The sequence below is a fragment of the Homarus americanus genome, unplaced genomic scaffold (genome assembly GCF_018991925.1).
Source record: "Homarus americanus isolate GMGI-L3 unplaced genomic scaffold, GMGI_Hamer_2.0 scaffold57980, whole genome shotgun sequence".
Classification (NCBI taxonomy): Eukaryota; Metazoa; Arthropoda; class Malacostraca; order Decapoda; family Nephropidae; genus Homarus; species Homarus americanus.
The window spans coordinates 25,069,258-25,082,839 of record NW_024716703.1 but is presented as its reverse complement, the minus strand read 5'-3'; the positions used below and the strand labels follow the sequence as shown (position 1 = coordinate 25,082,839).

The following is a 13,582-nucleotide window of genomic DNA, read 5'->3' as shown; positions in this document are numbered from 1 at the left end:
CCCTGGCCAGGTGATATGTTGCTCCCTACACAGGTAACAACACCAGGTAGCCAGGAGGTCATAACGTGTGAATCTGACCTTCATGGTGTAAGACGATGATAACAGGTGACACACACACACACACACACACACGCACACGCACACACGCACACACTCACACACACACACACAAAATGTTATTCACTCTATATCAAAGTAAAAAAACAACAACTTTACCATGATAAATATTTACAATGAAATGGTACTTAAAATATTCGTTCATTATCACAAATTACTATGTGGAACTTAGTTACAACGCAGAGGCAAGACACCTATTGTAATAGCCACCAGTTCTAATAGTCCTAATAGGCCCTTAGTCGTATATCATTTCTAATAGGCCCTTAGTCGTATATCATTTCTAATAGCCAAGTCGTAAAAAAACCCAATTCTATTAAGTCCAAATTACTCTATTAAGACATGACCCTATTAAGACATGACCCTATTAAGATATGACCCTATTAAGACATGACCCTATTAAGACATGACCCTATTAAGACATGATTGTAACTCACGTGGAATTATTGGGCAGAGTAAATGAAACATGGGTGGGTGATACCGTAGACTTATACACAATCTCCTGGCGTAAGGCTGAGAAGGGCTTTAGCAGTGTGCGTGTGTATGTGTATGTGTGTGTGGGGTGTGTGTGTGTGTGTGTGTGTGGTGTGTGTGTGTGTGTGTGTGTGTGTGTGTGTGTGTGTGTTTGTTTACAGGTCGAGCAACACCGTGTCCTTCTTGTTTACATTCTGACTGTCAACAACTCCTTGTAATTATAACCCACTGAGTTAATAAACGTAATCAAAGGTAATTTATCAACTTAGGATTATCTTTCGTAGCTTGTAATCACCTCATTTTGGTAATTTTATATTGGAGTTAGATTTTGTAGTGAAAATAAAGTTAATGATAATTATAAATGATGTTGAATTTAGTGTTTGTTAATATAGTTTAATTTGTCACGTATATTGGTAGACTTTACACCAATGTCTGTTTTTTTTTAGGTACTTGTGTGTTAATCAAGTACATTGGTAAATTTAGTTAGTTGTGAGAGGAAAGTGATGCGTATAATGTCCGTGGCATCAAGAACACGTACACCAGGGGACTAGTTTACCGTGTTTATATCATCAATTAGTGTTGTTTGGGATGATTACTAAACAACTACACCTTGACACCATTACTGCCTCTGTGTTTATGTTGTGATTTGTTATTGTTATTGTTCTGTTGTTGTTATGTATCTTACGTGTTCTTGTTATTATCTTCTTGTTGATTGTTCTGTTTTGTTCTATTTACTAAATTTTTCATGTTTTTGTTACTTGATTCTTTTTATTTTGTTCTTCTGTTTATTTTCTTTTGTTCATCTGTTTGTTCTTGTTCCTCCCTTTCGTTCTCTCTGTTCTGTCAAAATAAAATACGAACAGAATCTCTAGAAACGGCTGAGTTAAATGATTTACAGACAAAATCTAATATAATCAGGTTATATAACCCGTAAATAATCCTATAACTCAACCTACCCGTATAATCAGAGATCTCTAGCATGGTGTAATTTCTTCTCATCTATCTCTCTCTACCTGGTATCAATCTCTTCCAGCTGGTATTATCTGGTATTGGTCTGTTCTTGGTACTCCTCTTCCTTTCCTGTTATCGCGGTGGTGTTTCTGGTATGAGCTGGTCTCAGGAAGGTAGTGGGTCAGTTCTCGCGTTATATTGTGTTATTAGTCGCCCTTTACCGTGACCTCGACATTGTTCAGTCACTCACAGTCACGCAGCCCTTGTTGGGATAATGGCGACCTCTCTCTTATCCAGGTCTATCCCGCCTCCACCCCTACACACTAGTGCAACAGGCGGCCTACCACACACACACACACACACACACACACACACACACACACACATGATAACCTTCGACGAGTTATCTTAACCTGCCACTCAAATATCCTCCCCCGTCACTCGCTGTATCACTCATGCATGTTTTCATCACTTAGCGACCATGTTAGTTCATGCAACGAAACCCTCAGCTCCGGACACGACACCTCGCTCCCTCTCACCTACGAAAAACACCTGAATTTCCCACCTGTCTGTCTTAACGAGGGCTTGTCTACCTGGCGTACAGTTACCTTTCATTTAAAACGTCACTTGTGTATATTATTGAAACATGTGCTACTGGTTGCCGTGAGAGGTGTTATCTGTATCGACGTGGAGTATCTAAAGGACTCGATATATTGAGTTATACCTTCCCGGGTGTTTGTGAGAGGCAGGTGTATGTGGGTCGTGTGTTGGTGTGAATCATTAACGTTCAGTCATTACGGTCCGCGGAATCTTCATTATTTAAGGTAAAACTTCCTGTAAGTGGCCCAAGGGAAGTTTTAGCTCTACTACGAGATAAATTCCGCGTGACGGTCGGTTTCAGGAATGCTGGCGGCCACTTGAGGTGCCACCTGGCGGTATTAAGTGACATTACAACCGTCACGAGCCCGAACCTCGCCCCGCATGCCTCAGTCGCTCCTTGACGGTAGAGGGGAAGAGACACGCCTGTCACTCTACCAGCTTATATATCTGTATAAGTCGTATATACACCTGTTCTAAGACGTTTGAGTGGTGACATATATATAAAAGAAAAAGTTATATGTGGAAACCTCACGTCTGGTTCAATATATCAAAGTGTCAAGTTTTTCTATTACAACAGTTGAAAATTTCCCAAAACTTGTTAAACCAAACTAAAAAAAAGAAAAGAAAAACAAACACACTATACTACGTCACATAAGTGTTACGACCTACAGTTTACGCAACGAGAAGAAACGTAAACACAACCGGTCGCTAAGGAGCCAGGAGCCAATAATTGACCCGGGTTGTGAGAGCTCGGGAGCCCTTGGAGGAGTGAGAGAGGTCTAGGACGCTGCCTCACTGAGAGCCCTGAAGGCGGCGCAACAATTAGCAGTGTCGGTAGCGGAGGTAATTAGCACATGCACCTTGGGCTGCCGCACTCACGACACTCCTCCGTGACGCTCCAGCTCTGGCACCGCGAATGAGGGCAAGACACAGGTTGCCTGAGGTGCCATGATGACTGGCTGAGGATAATATATCGATTTCATTTGAGCTATATATTTTTTTCGTCAGTTTTTTATTAGGATTCTTTTATCAATAATCAGTTGTCTGTCAGGTGGTAGCAGAGTGATATGATGGGAGAACACGGTGACGAGCCCCTGGGGATGGTCTTAACCCGCGTGTGAAGGCAATAGCCACAACAAACTATGGCTGACGTCGCAGTGAGTGAGGTCACACAGTCTCTCGTGTCCATTGTGGCTCACGATGGCCCCGAGGACACCGGGAGTGACGCTCTTGTGCCTTCTACTAAACAGACCAGGAAGACCCGCTTCAGGAAGGTCAGGCCCCCGGACCTCAAGGGCAGGAGAGGAAGAGAGGAGAAGAAGAACGTCACTATGGTTAACAGAAACCCGCAACACAAGGACTACCTGTCAGAACAGAGGAGCAAGAGAATAGAGAAGCAGAAGTCAAAAGGGAAACGTGACGGATTGATAAGGAGTAATAAGGTGACAACTGATGAAAACGAGACGAAAGACGGAGAAGTGGAGGAGCCAGAGGAGGCCGTGAAAGATGAAGACGACTCGAGGGGTGTATCGGCCGGCAGCAACCTCAGCAAAGATGAAGGGATCAGCAGCAATGGTGAAAAAGACGAAGACCTTGAGATAGAAGACAGAGACGACGGCGATAAAACTGACACCAGAGAAACTGGCCAGGAAATGGAAGACGATGAAGGACGAGGAAGTATTAATGGCGACGAGGAGGAAGCAGCAGCAACCCCCGCCTTGACCTCTCGCTCAGATCTGGAAGCAACTGGCACTGAGGAGGCTGACAGTGGTGCTCCTGACACAGAGGGCAGTAATGCTGACAACACGATAGAGCAAGAACACCTTGATTTAGCAGAGCAAGGTGAAGACATAACGACAGATATGGAAACAGTAGTAGAAGAACAGGAGGAGGAGGCAGAGTACCTTAGAGATGCTGCTATCGGTTACCACGGGGACATGGATGAACCCAACTCTCTGGCAGCGAGCTCACACGGTTCCCTCACCCTCTCTAGGGACGCAGGACTTGGCACCACGGCTGATCTCTCTCTGATGAGGAACGAATTACAAGACATGACGGTGGCGGAGAATGATGAACCTGAAGCAGAAGAACCAGATAAAGAGGAAGAAGTAAAGACAGAAGATACCGAAGATGAAATTAAAGAAGGAGAGGAAGAAACAAACGTTGACTTAGTAAATGAGACAGAACAGACGAACGAAGACGAGGATAATGGAGTAATGCTGGATGTTGAGGAGCATGGTGAAGACGAGGCGAGGGCAGGTTTTGACATGGAGGAAGACAAGGCTGACGACGGAGAGGACATGGAAGACAATAATGATAATGATGGTGAAGGTGGTGGTGAGGAGGAAGGTGCCATGGAAAATACAGTAGATGATAGTGCAGAGAAAGTGACTGGCGAAGAAGCAGCAACTGGTGATGTCGAAAGTGAATCAAAAGAGGAAGCTAATAAAGAAGAAGAGGAAGAGATCAAAGAAATACCAGCCATTGCAAAGATCCCTGGCACGTACAGAAGAGGGAGAAAAAATATAGCCGCGAGAACCCCAAGAAAACAGGAGGTGGAGGTGAAGAAGACGCCCATGTCGAAGAAATACGATGCGACCAAAGCACTGACCAACAGGAAACCCATCTCGTGGAGACCGACGCCGATACAGGGAGCGAGTCGGCCGGAAGGGACACAGCCGAGGAATAACCTATCGGAAGCTAGGAAATTCAAAGCCAGAAATCTAAACCCAAAATCAATAGAAGATCTAGATAAAAAAAATGATGTGGAGCAAACAGAGGCAGATAATAAAGATGGAGATTCTCAAGCACGTCAGGAGGACACTTTAGGTGAATCCTTGGAACTTCCTCCTGTCAACATTCCGGTCTCCGGGGACGGCGACTCCGCGGTAGTGCTGGACACATTCAGGTCTGAAGGTCACAACTCTCAGGCTGACTCTCAGATAGAAGACGACTCTCAGCCCATCAGCAAGGCGGAATCCATGCCGGACATCCACTACCACGACATCACTCGTCCCAATACTGCAGGGAAGAAGGGCCGCGGCGTGAGGAGGAAAAAAGGAAAACCAAGAAAGGTATCCATGTCTATTAAATCGTCAGTGCCACATAAGGCAGGAAAGGGAGGATCTACCAGCGAGGTGTGGGTGCCACAGGAGGACAAACTCTACGTCTACACCTACAGTTCTCAGCCAAGACTTCTGCACGTGAGGAGGATGGCCGCGGGGAGAGTCGCCACTACCCACCAATGGGACCCAGATCCTAACTCCTCCTTCAGACTCAAGACCAGGTAAGACTGAGAGAGATGACCCGCAGGGGAAGACATACTGTGTGTTGGTGTGTCTGGGGAGCTCAGCGATGTGAGATAAGATTAGTCATTAGGCAAATACTTAACACCTCACCGATTGTTTGGGTCTTATCTGGTGTCTACATTATTTTAAGGGAATATTTCATGACTTCATTACAGGCCAGATAATATTATGAAGACTGAGATAAAAATTTAGCTACACTGATAAAAGATAACGTATGTATCCACTGGTAATGCATCAAGCCGTTGGTCCAGATCGTGTCAATAACTCAACACTGTTTTGTTTACATTCTTGAACTCACAAAAGGAATTAAACTCTTACCTGTTTCAAAATACTTTACACCAGTTCAAACTATTTTTTTTATGAAGGATTGTTAATAATTCAGGTTTAATTAAGTTTTGGCTTATACATTACTAGTTTATTTAAGCTATAATTCTTCTCCTGTCGGTTTTCAAAGAAGTTTATTAACAAGTCTATCAGCTTTCTGTAGTGGGAGTTTTTAGATATTTTTGTAGTTTTTTAATGTAGGAATATTCGAACTACAATCCTGATTTAGATATTTAATTCTCCTATAAGATAGATATATTTTTATACTGATGAGAAACGTGATAATTAGGTACTAGTTTGTGTTCAGCGATCTGTATGTAAGTGTTTTTGATGTTCACACACACACACACACACACACATGATGTTTAGAGTGTGTTTATAGAGTCAGATATCAACATCATGCCAACATCACGCCAACATCACGCCAACATCACGTCAACATCACGCCAACATCACGCCAACATCATGCCAACATCACGCCAACATCATGCCAATATCACGCCAACATCACGCCAACATCACGCCAACATCATGCCAACATCACGCCAACATCATGCCAACATCACGCCAACATCACGCCAACATCATGCCAACATTACACCAACACTAAACTTCAGATATGATTGTGTGTGGGGTGGGGAAGCAATGCCGCCACCCTAACAACATATAAATAGTTACATATTACCATTAAAGGAAACTCCCATTAGAGAATAAAGTGAGAAGAGATAATGAGGGAGACAATGAGGGAGACAATGAGGGGGATAATGAGGGAGATAATGAGGGAGACGATGAGGGGCAGGTGGCGGGTGTTCCTCGATGACAATTTCAAGGAACTTTATTGTGTATGACTGTCAACAAACTCTAGTGGGTGAGGGAGGGGAAGGAAGGAGGGAAGGAAGAGAAGGTGGGAAGGTCAGAGGAAAGGGGGAACAGGGGAAAGGAAGGAGGGAAGAACAGAGAGTGAGAGAAGGAAGAATGGAGGGATAGAGGGAAGGTGGGAGGGAGGAAAGGAAGAACAGAGGGAGAGAAGGAAAGAGGGAAGGAGGGAGAGAGAAAAGGAAGAACAGAGGGAGAGAAGGAAAGAGGGAGGGAGGGAGAGAGGGCAGGGAGGAATCCAAATATACAAAACTCTATTAGTCATGTTATTAATAAGCGAGGGAATAATAATGTAAGGATCTAATTCTTTCTTGAAATTATCGTTTTGTTTATTTTTTGCGTTGGTAGTTTTAAAAGAGAACTAAATACGTGGGAAGAAGAGGAAGAAGAATAAGAGGGAGAAGATGAAGAGAAAGTAGAGGAGTTAGAAGGAAAAGAAGAAAAATAGAAGAATGAAAAGAAGACGAAATAGAAAAAAACAGAATGAAAATAAAATAATAAAGACGATAATGAAAACGAAAGAAGAAAAGCGAAGAATTGACGATAAATGTAGAAGAAAGAAAAAAAGGTCACGTAATCCTTTCAAGTTGTAAAAGAGAATTAAATAAAACAGTGAGAGATTTTTCGGAGTGATAAGGCGAGTTGACGCTGACAAAGGGAGCGATAACAGATTATATCAGGGTTCCGACACTCACGTAGTCAGTATGGCGTCACTGGAACATACCAGCCAAGGGAGTCTTGCAGTCCTGGGGGTCGTGGGGTTCTGGAATTCTGGAGTCCTGGAAGCTTAGAGTACTAGAGTTAAGGAGTTCTGGAAGCTTAGAGTACTAGAGTTAAGGAGTTCTGGAAGCTTAGAGTACTGGAGTTAAGGAGTTCTGGAAGCTTAGAGTACTTGAGTTATGGAATTCTGGAAGCTTAGACTACTGGAATTCTGGAGTACCGGAAGTCTAGAATATTGGAGTTCTCGAGTTCTGGAGGTCTAGAGTACTTGAGTTATGGAATCCTGGAAGCTTAGAGTACTTGAGTTCTGGAGTCCTAGAAGCACTTATTACCACCATATCACTCGTATGTGGAAAGTTAGAATGAGAGGATAATAGTGTTTCAGTATATTTATTTGTCACTTCTAATACCGAAAAAAAACCCCTCTCTCTCCACTGTACACGCAAAGGACATAACTAAGACACAACACGGAAAAATTCCCCGAAATATTAACTTCCAGCGTAAACAAATACAGTTGGTTAGGTTAGGTTAGGTTAGGTTAGGTTTGGTTAGGGTGAATGACTCAGGAGGGTCAATTTTTTTTTGTTCCCAATCTCTAAAGTGAATAAGACAATTGCTGGCTGTAAAACTTAACTCGTAAACTGGATACAATATGATGCAATAGTGTAACCCGGAACTACTGCAAGGAATTGTCTAATGTCACACAAACACACACACATACTCTGGGGCAATGACTGGTTTTGTGTGTGTGTGTGTGTGTGTGTGTGTGTGTGTGTGTAAGGTTAGCTTTAGTATGTTTATCGAGTATATGAAAATCACACAGCAGCAGAGGTTGAGAGAATAACTACGCGTCAGGTGTAACACAAAGGTAACATATTCTTTTACCTGTGTGATCTGTGGGTTGGTGTACCTGTCTATTAAACACACACGCTGTTATCACTTTGTTCCAACCTCATGAAACTTAGCTTAACCTAATCTAACTTACCCTAATCAAGCCTTAACTCTATTTAACCTGACCTAACTTAACTCAACTTAATCTTAACTTAAACTATCTTGGCTAAACCTGACTTAACCAAGCCGAACCTGACTTAACCCATCGATGAGGAAACTGTTTCATGGAGTCTCTGCCTGTCTGTCTGTCTGTCTATCTGCCTGTCTACCTGTCTGTCTGTGTCTGTCTACCTGTCTGTCTGTCTGTCTGTCTGTCCTACACATTACTGCCATCAAGACTCGCTATTCTTAGGTTTGATTGTGTGATGAGTGTGTGTAAATATTTGACAATTCTGTTACGTCACGAGAATGTAAATGTGGTATCCATGGGGCGATACAGGTGTGGACAGGTAAATGTAATTGCGTTAATTGGTGGCACGAGTGACGATGGGTGAATGTAATTATCGTGTTTACTCGTGCAAGTGGTAATTGGTAATGTAATTGCAGTTATTAGTAGTAATAATTTATAAGATACGCCTCCATCTCTGAGTGTATGTATGTATGTAATGTATGTATGTATGTATGTATGTATGTTCCTTTCATAGTATAAAACAAGTGACAAAACTAACCACAATAAACCACACATGAAAAAAAAATCCCTCACGCTAGATATCAACATCCATCAGTTAAGTCAATAATACCCGACCTGAACTAACACAACGTGCCTAAAAATAAAGTAAAAATCAAGAAATCAATATTTTTATCACTATATCTATCTATATTATTCGAGTTTATTTATACGTTAATTCCTGTTTATTATTGTGATATTATTTTTGTTATTTTGTGTGTGTAAAAAAAGTGTTTTAGCCATTTATCTTTTGTTAAATGATTCAGTCGTTTATATTTTCTTATATTTCTTATCTTTTTTAATTACTTCTTTCCCATTTATTTTATTTTTATTTATTTTTTAATCGCTTTTAGTTTCTGTTATCTGTGTATCTGTCTGTTTATTGTTTTCTTTTTCTCTTCCTTACCATTTTCCCTTCTTCCTTCTCCCTACTTTATATTTATCCTTCTTCCTCTCTATCTATCGTTCCTTCCTTTTGTTCCCCCTCATCCTTCTCTTTTTCTCTCTCTATCCTTTCCTTTCTCTCTTCCCTTTTATCCTTCACCCCTCTAACTATTCTTTATTTTCCTTCCTTCCTTCCTTCCTTCCTTCCTTCCTTCCACCAGAACAATGACATTAATATTGCCCCCTCACCTGCAGTAATGAGGTACCTGTCCCCTCACTGCCCTCGTGATTACAGGTGAGGGGGGGGGGGATACATGCCTTCCCCTTACCTCTCTCATTGTTACAGGTGAGGGGAATACAGTATAGCAGTTCCCTCACCTCTCATTATCGCAGGTGAGGGGGGGGGGGGGTTACAGGAATCCCCTCACACCGCTGATGATTACAGGTGATGGAAGCGCAGGATTCCTCTCACCTGTAATTGTCAGAGGTGTGATACAAGAAATTAAATCCAGGTAGATACGCTCACCTGGATAAAAGGTAACATTACGTAACCTGGATCTAAAGTTTTGAAATATTCCTCATTTAGGAAGACAAGACCATTATGCTTACTCATACCTGTATCAGATAGAGACATCATTAACGTAATCATCCTCGGTATTAAGGTCGAAAATCGTACGTCAGGTAATGGGTAAATCGTATATGTGGTCTGGGTTGTGTAGCACTGTGTTGTTGCCGCTGGTGGTAAGGAAGGGAGGGTTTTCAGGTGTTAATCCTTGTCACCTGGGCTTTGTGATCACCTTGATTAACCTGCTAGTTCCGTGTCACAGATAGGGAGGCGGGGGGGGGGGCGGTGGTAGAGTAGGGAGGAGGTGTATCAGGTGATGTGGCTGGGGATGGGGGAAGAGGTGTGGCTTAAGGATGTGTGTGTGTGTGAAGGAACGCAAGTTTATGTGCTAGAGAAGTGAAGTGAACTTGTGATCGAGAGAGATTAGAGACTGGGCTCCTACTAGTGAACCATGTGAGATTAGGAGCTTCTGTTAGGACAAGGAAGCGACAGGCTAAAAAAATTTCATAAAAACAGAACAATTGGGTCAGGTAATCAAAGCATAATTAAAGTAAATCAAAGAAAAACCCATTGACGTAAGGTAGTGAGGCAGAATTGACCAATGACAAGGATAGGTGAACGTCGAAAATGAAGGAGAATCAAACAGGAAAAATATTACCCCACACTAAGACAGAGATTTACGAGGGCCAGCGTTGACAAGCACAGACTCCAATCTACAGCCTCTGGTACGAGTTCAGGATCTTAGTGTAAACATGAAGAGGAGTGTTATCGATACGAGCTTGTGTGTAGATAAGAATGGTGACTATTGATGTGTCTTGGTCTCTGTAGTGAAGATGATGATGAGGTGTATGTGTCTTTAAGTGTACAAGATGTTAAGGGTGTCTAGAATGGATGGTGTCGTGTGTAGCTGGTGTGGGGGGTGTTGTAGAGGCTATGAACTGGAGGTGGACGGGGCAGTAATGACGAAGGTGCAGTAAATATGAGACGGATAAGTGAGGATTAGGAGAGGTGTGGAGTGTGGTGGTGAGGGGTAGGAGAGGTGTGGAGTGTGGTGGTGAGGGGTAGGAGAGGTGAGGAGTGTGGTGGTGAGGGGTAGGAGAGGAAGGGGAAGAGAAGGACTGGGAGAGGTGTGGTGGTCGCAGGTGATGGCTAGAAGAGGTAGAGAGAATTGTACAAGGTCGTTAGAGGTATGGGGGTGGTAACTAGTTGAGGCTTGGCTGGCTGGGTAGCTGATTGGCTGGGTGGCTGATTGGCTGGGTGGCTGATTGGCTGGGTGGTTGATGGGCTTGGGGAAGGGGTGGCTAGGAGGGAGGGAAGGTTGAGTCAGCCAACACAAACCTTTGATACAACATGTAATAGAGTATTGATCCATCCCCTCCCCAACAGTCAAGGTGTGTACGGCTAATGAAGGTAACAGGTAACATACTACATAACACGTTTCTAGGAAGTACTTTTACTTTTTTCTTCTGATCCTCGAGTTTCAGGCACTAACAACCCCCCCCCCCTTTACAGAACACGTCAGGGCCTTCTAAATAACCTAACCTAAACCTAACCTAACCTAACCTAACCTAACCTAACCTAACCTAACCTAATGTATAAGCCTTTGATGATAACTTTTGGTAATTAGTTAACATTAAATCATCTAATAATATCTAGTGATTAATTAAGCTCAGCTACACATTCTTTTGTTGTTGTTTTTTTAATTTCAGGATTAATTAGGAAGCTTAAGCATTAATGATAGAGTTAATAATGTGTCTAAGCTTTCGTGTTTGTTTAGTGGAATATTATTTTTTATTAATTATTTTCTGATTTTATTTGTTTCCGTAGTCTCTTAATTATTTGTTTATTTGTTCATTATTTTTGTGTTTATTCATTTAATTATAATTTTAGGTATTTATCTATTTATATATGTATTTAGGGGTGCGGCTGCTGAGTCGATACAGGTGATCGAGTGCAGTGTCATCCACCCAGCTTCCCTCAGTGTACTATATCCACACTACTCCGAAGCCCTGCGATGGCCAAGGGCCCCCACTAACTAGTATTAAGAGTGAAATTTATATAAGATATCAATGTTATATGAAGTTGGTCAAGGCGTTGATATAATCTGAGCTAGATCTGTCTTGCCTTCTGCAGTAACGGCTCTTAACACGAACGAGATCTAAGAGTGAAAGAGACCGTCACTTTCAGCCGTATCTATGTATGTCGTCAGTATAACTCTAGGACGATAGGAACTAAGAGTGTTTATATTCATTACGACACCTTGACATATTCTGAGGGTCTGAAGATATCACAACTTTCAAAAGAAGATCAACCATTATCTCCAGTATCCCCCCCCCCTCCCTCTCCCTCTCCCTCTCTCCCTCTCCCTCTCTCCCTCTCTCCCCCTCTCATATGTGTGTTGCCGCCTAGTATAGTGTAGATAAGTTGGCTAATTTTATGGTCTTTTGTTAACCATTTTGTGTACCATGGTAACTTACTCAAGAGACTGGATAATCGTATGCCAGTGGTTAAAACTTCGTACTCGAGGGGTTAAGTTACTGTACTCTAGTCTTTATGTTGTGGATCTCAGTGAGTGGGTTTATTAACAGTACTCAGGGGTTGGTATCGTACTCAAGGGGTTAATGTAGTGGTATCTCATCTACTTACGTACTGTAGAGCGCCGTGGTGTATGTATGTATGTATGTATGTATGTATGTATGTATGTGTTCCTCGGCTCCTCCGGCACCTGAACTGTGTTGGGGTCCGCGGATCAGGTGTGGTTGGGTGAATATTTAACGTAGATAATAGTAGGAGAAGTACCGTCCTGTGTGTGTGTGTGTGTGTGTGTGTGTGTGTGTGTGTGTGTGTGTGTGTGACTGGCTCGTGTAAAACTTAATGGACTCAGGGAGGGGGTGGGGGGAACACCAGTCATCTAGAGTGAGTGGACACAGTTAAGAGAATCTGGATTTCCCGTACGTCAGAGAGGGTCAACAAACTCCAGCTTACACTCACTATACACACTGTTATACCTCGTTACTGTGCTCTACCTGACACCTGCTCCGTCTACCTGTGACCGAGAGAGGTAATCACTTGATCAATGGAAATATAATTTAAAAAAGATCATATGAAGTGAATTTTTTTTATTTTTTTAGTTTAATTTGAGGTGTTTTATTATTTTCAACCTTGACGAGTAATTGTTAATGTGTTTTTTTGTTTGGATTAGGAGTTATTATTGTTGTTATTGTTATTACTGTTATTACTCCCGGTCTTTCGTCAGATGGTGATATTTGCACAAGTCTGAAGGGTTTCGTGACAACACCCACTGCCAGGGAATAAACTTATTACTTTTAAATAAACTTTAACTGCAAGATGTGGGAAGTGTTTTTATATGTATATAGTGGTAATATTATAGTGATGTTTATTTTAAAGTTTTCTTTTTTTTTTAAGATTTTTGAATTTGATGAATTTATCCTGGAGAAATAATAGCTTAAGCATTGCAGTTGGTTTTGTAGCTAAAGGAAAAATTAAGATTATATTTTTATTTTGTATCTACATAAAAAAGAATGTGTTTTTTTGATTGAGTTTTAGCAGCAAAGGTAATCTCAGGAGGAAGAAAACACGGTAATAGACCTTTAGTCATTAAGACGAACAGGTGACTCGGTGGGAGGAGCCTGTGTTTACCTCAGCCGTGACGTCAGCACAGGAGGCTAAGGGGGGTTGTTTGGAGTT

The 13,582-nt window shown here is 42.2% G+C and overlaps 1 protein-coding gene across 2 annotated transcripts in view; it reads left to right on the top strand.

Moving 5' to 3' along the window:
• Positions 1 to 2,083: 2,083 nt before the first annotated feature.
• LOC121858359 overlaps positions 2,084 to 13,582 on the top strand; it is a gene marked incomplete at its 3' end in the record, with an annotated part of 30,161 nt that continues 18,662 nt past the window's right edge. Inside the window, 1 exon segment of one of the 2 annotated variants that reach the window (XM_042354795.1) lies at positions 2,084 to 5,425. In XM_042354795.1, the coding sequence (XP_042210729.1) occupies positions 3,282 to 5,425 (2,144 nt within the window). 2 annotated transcript variants of the gene reach the window in all.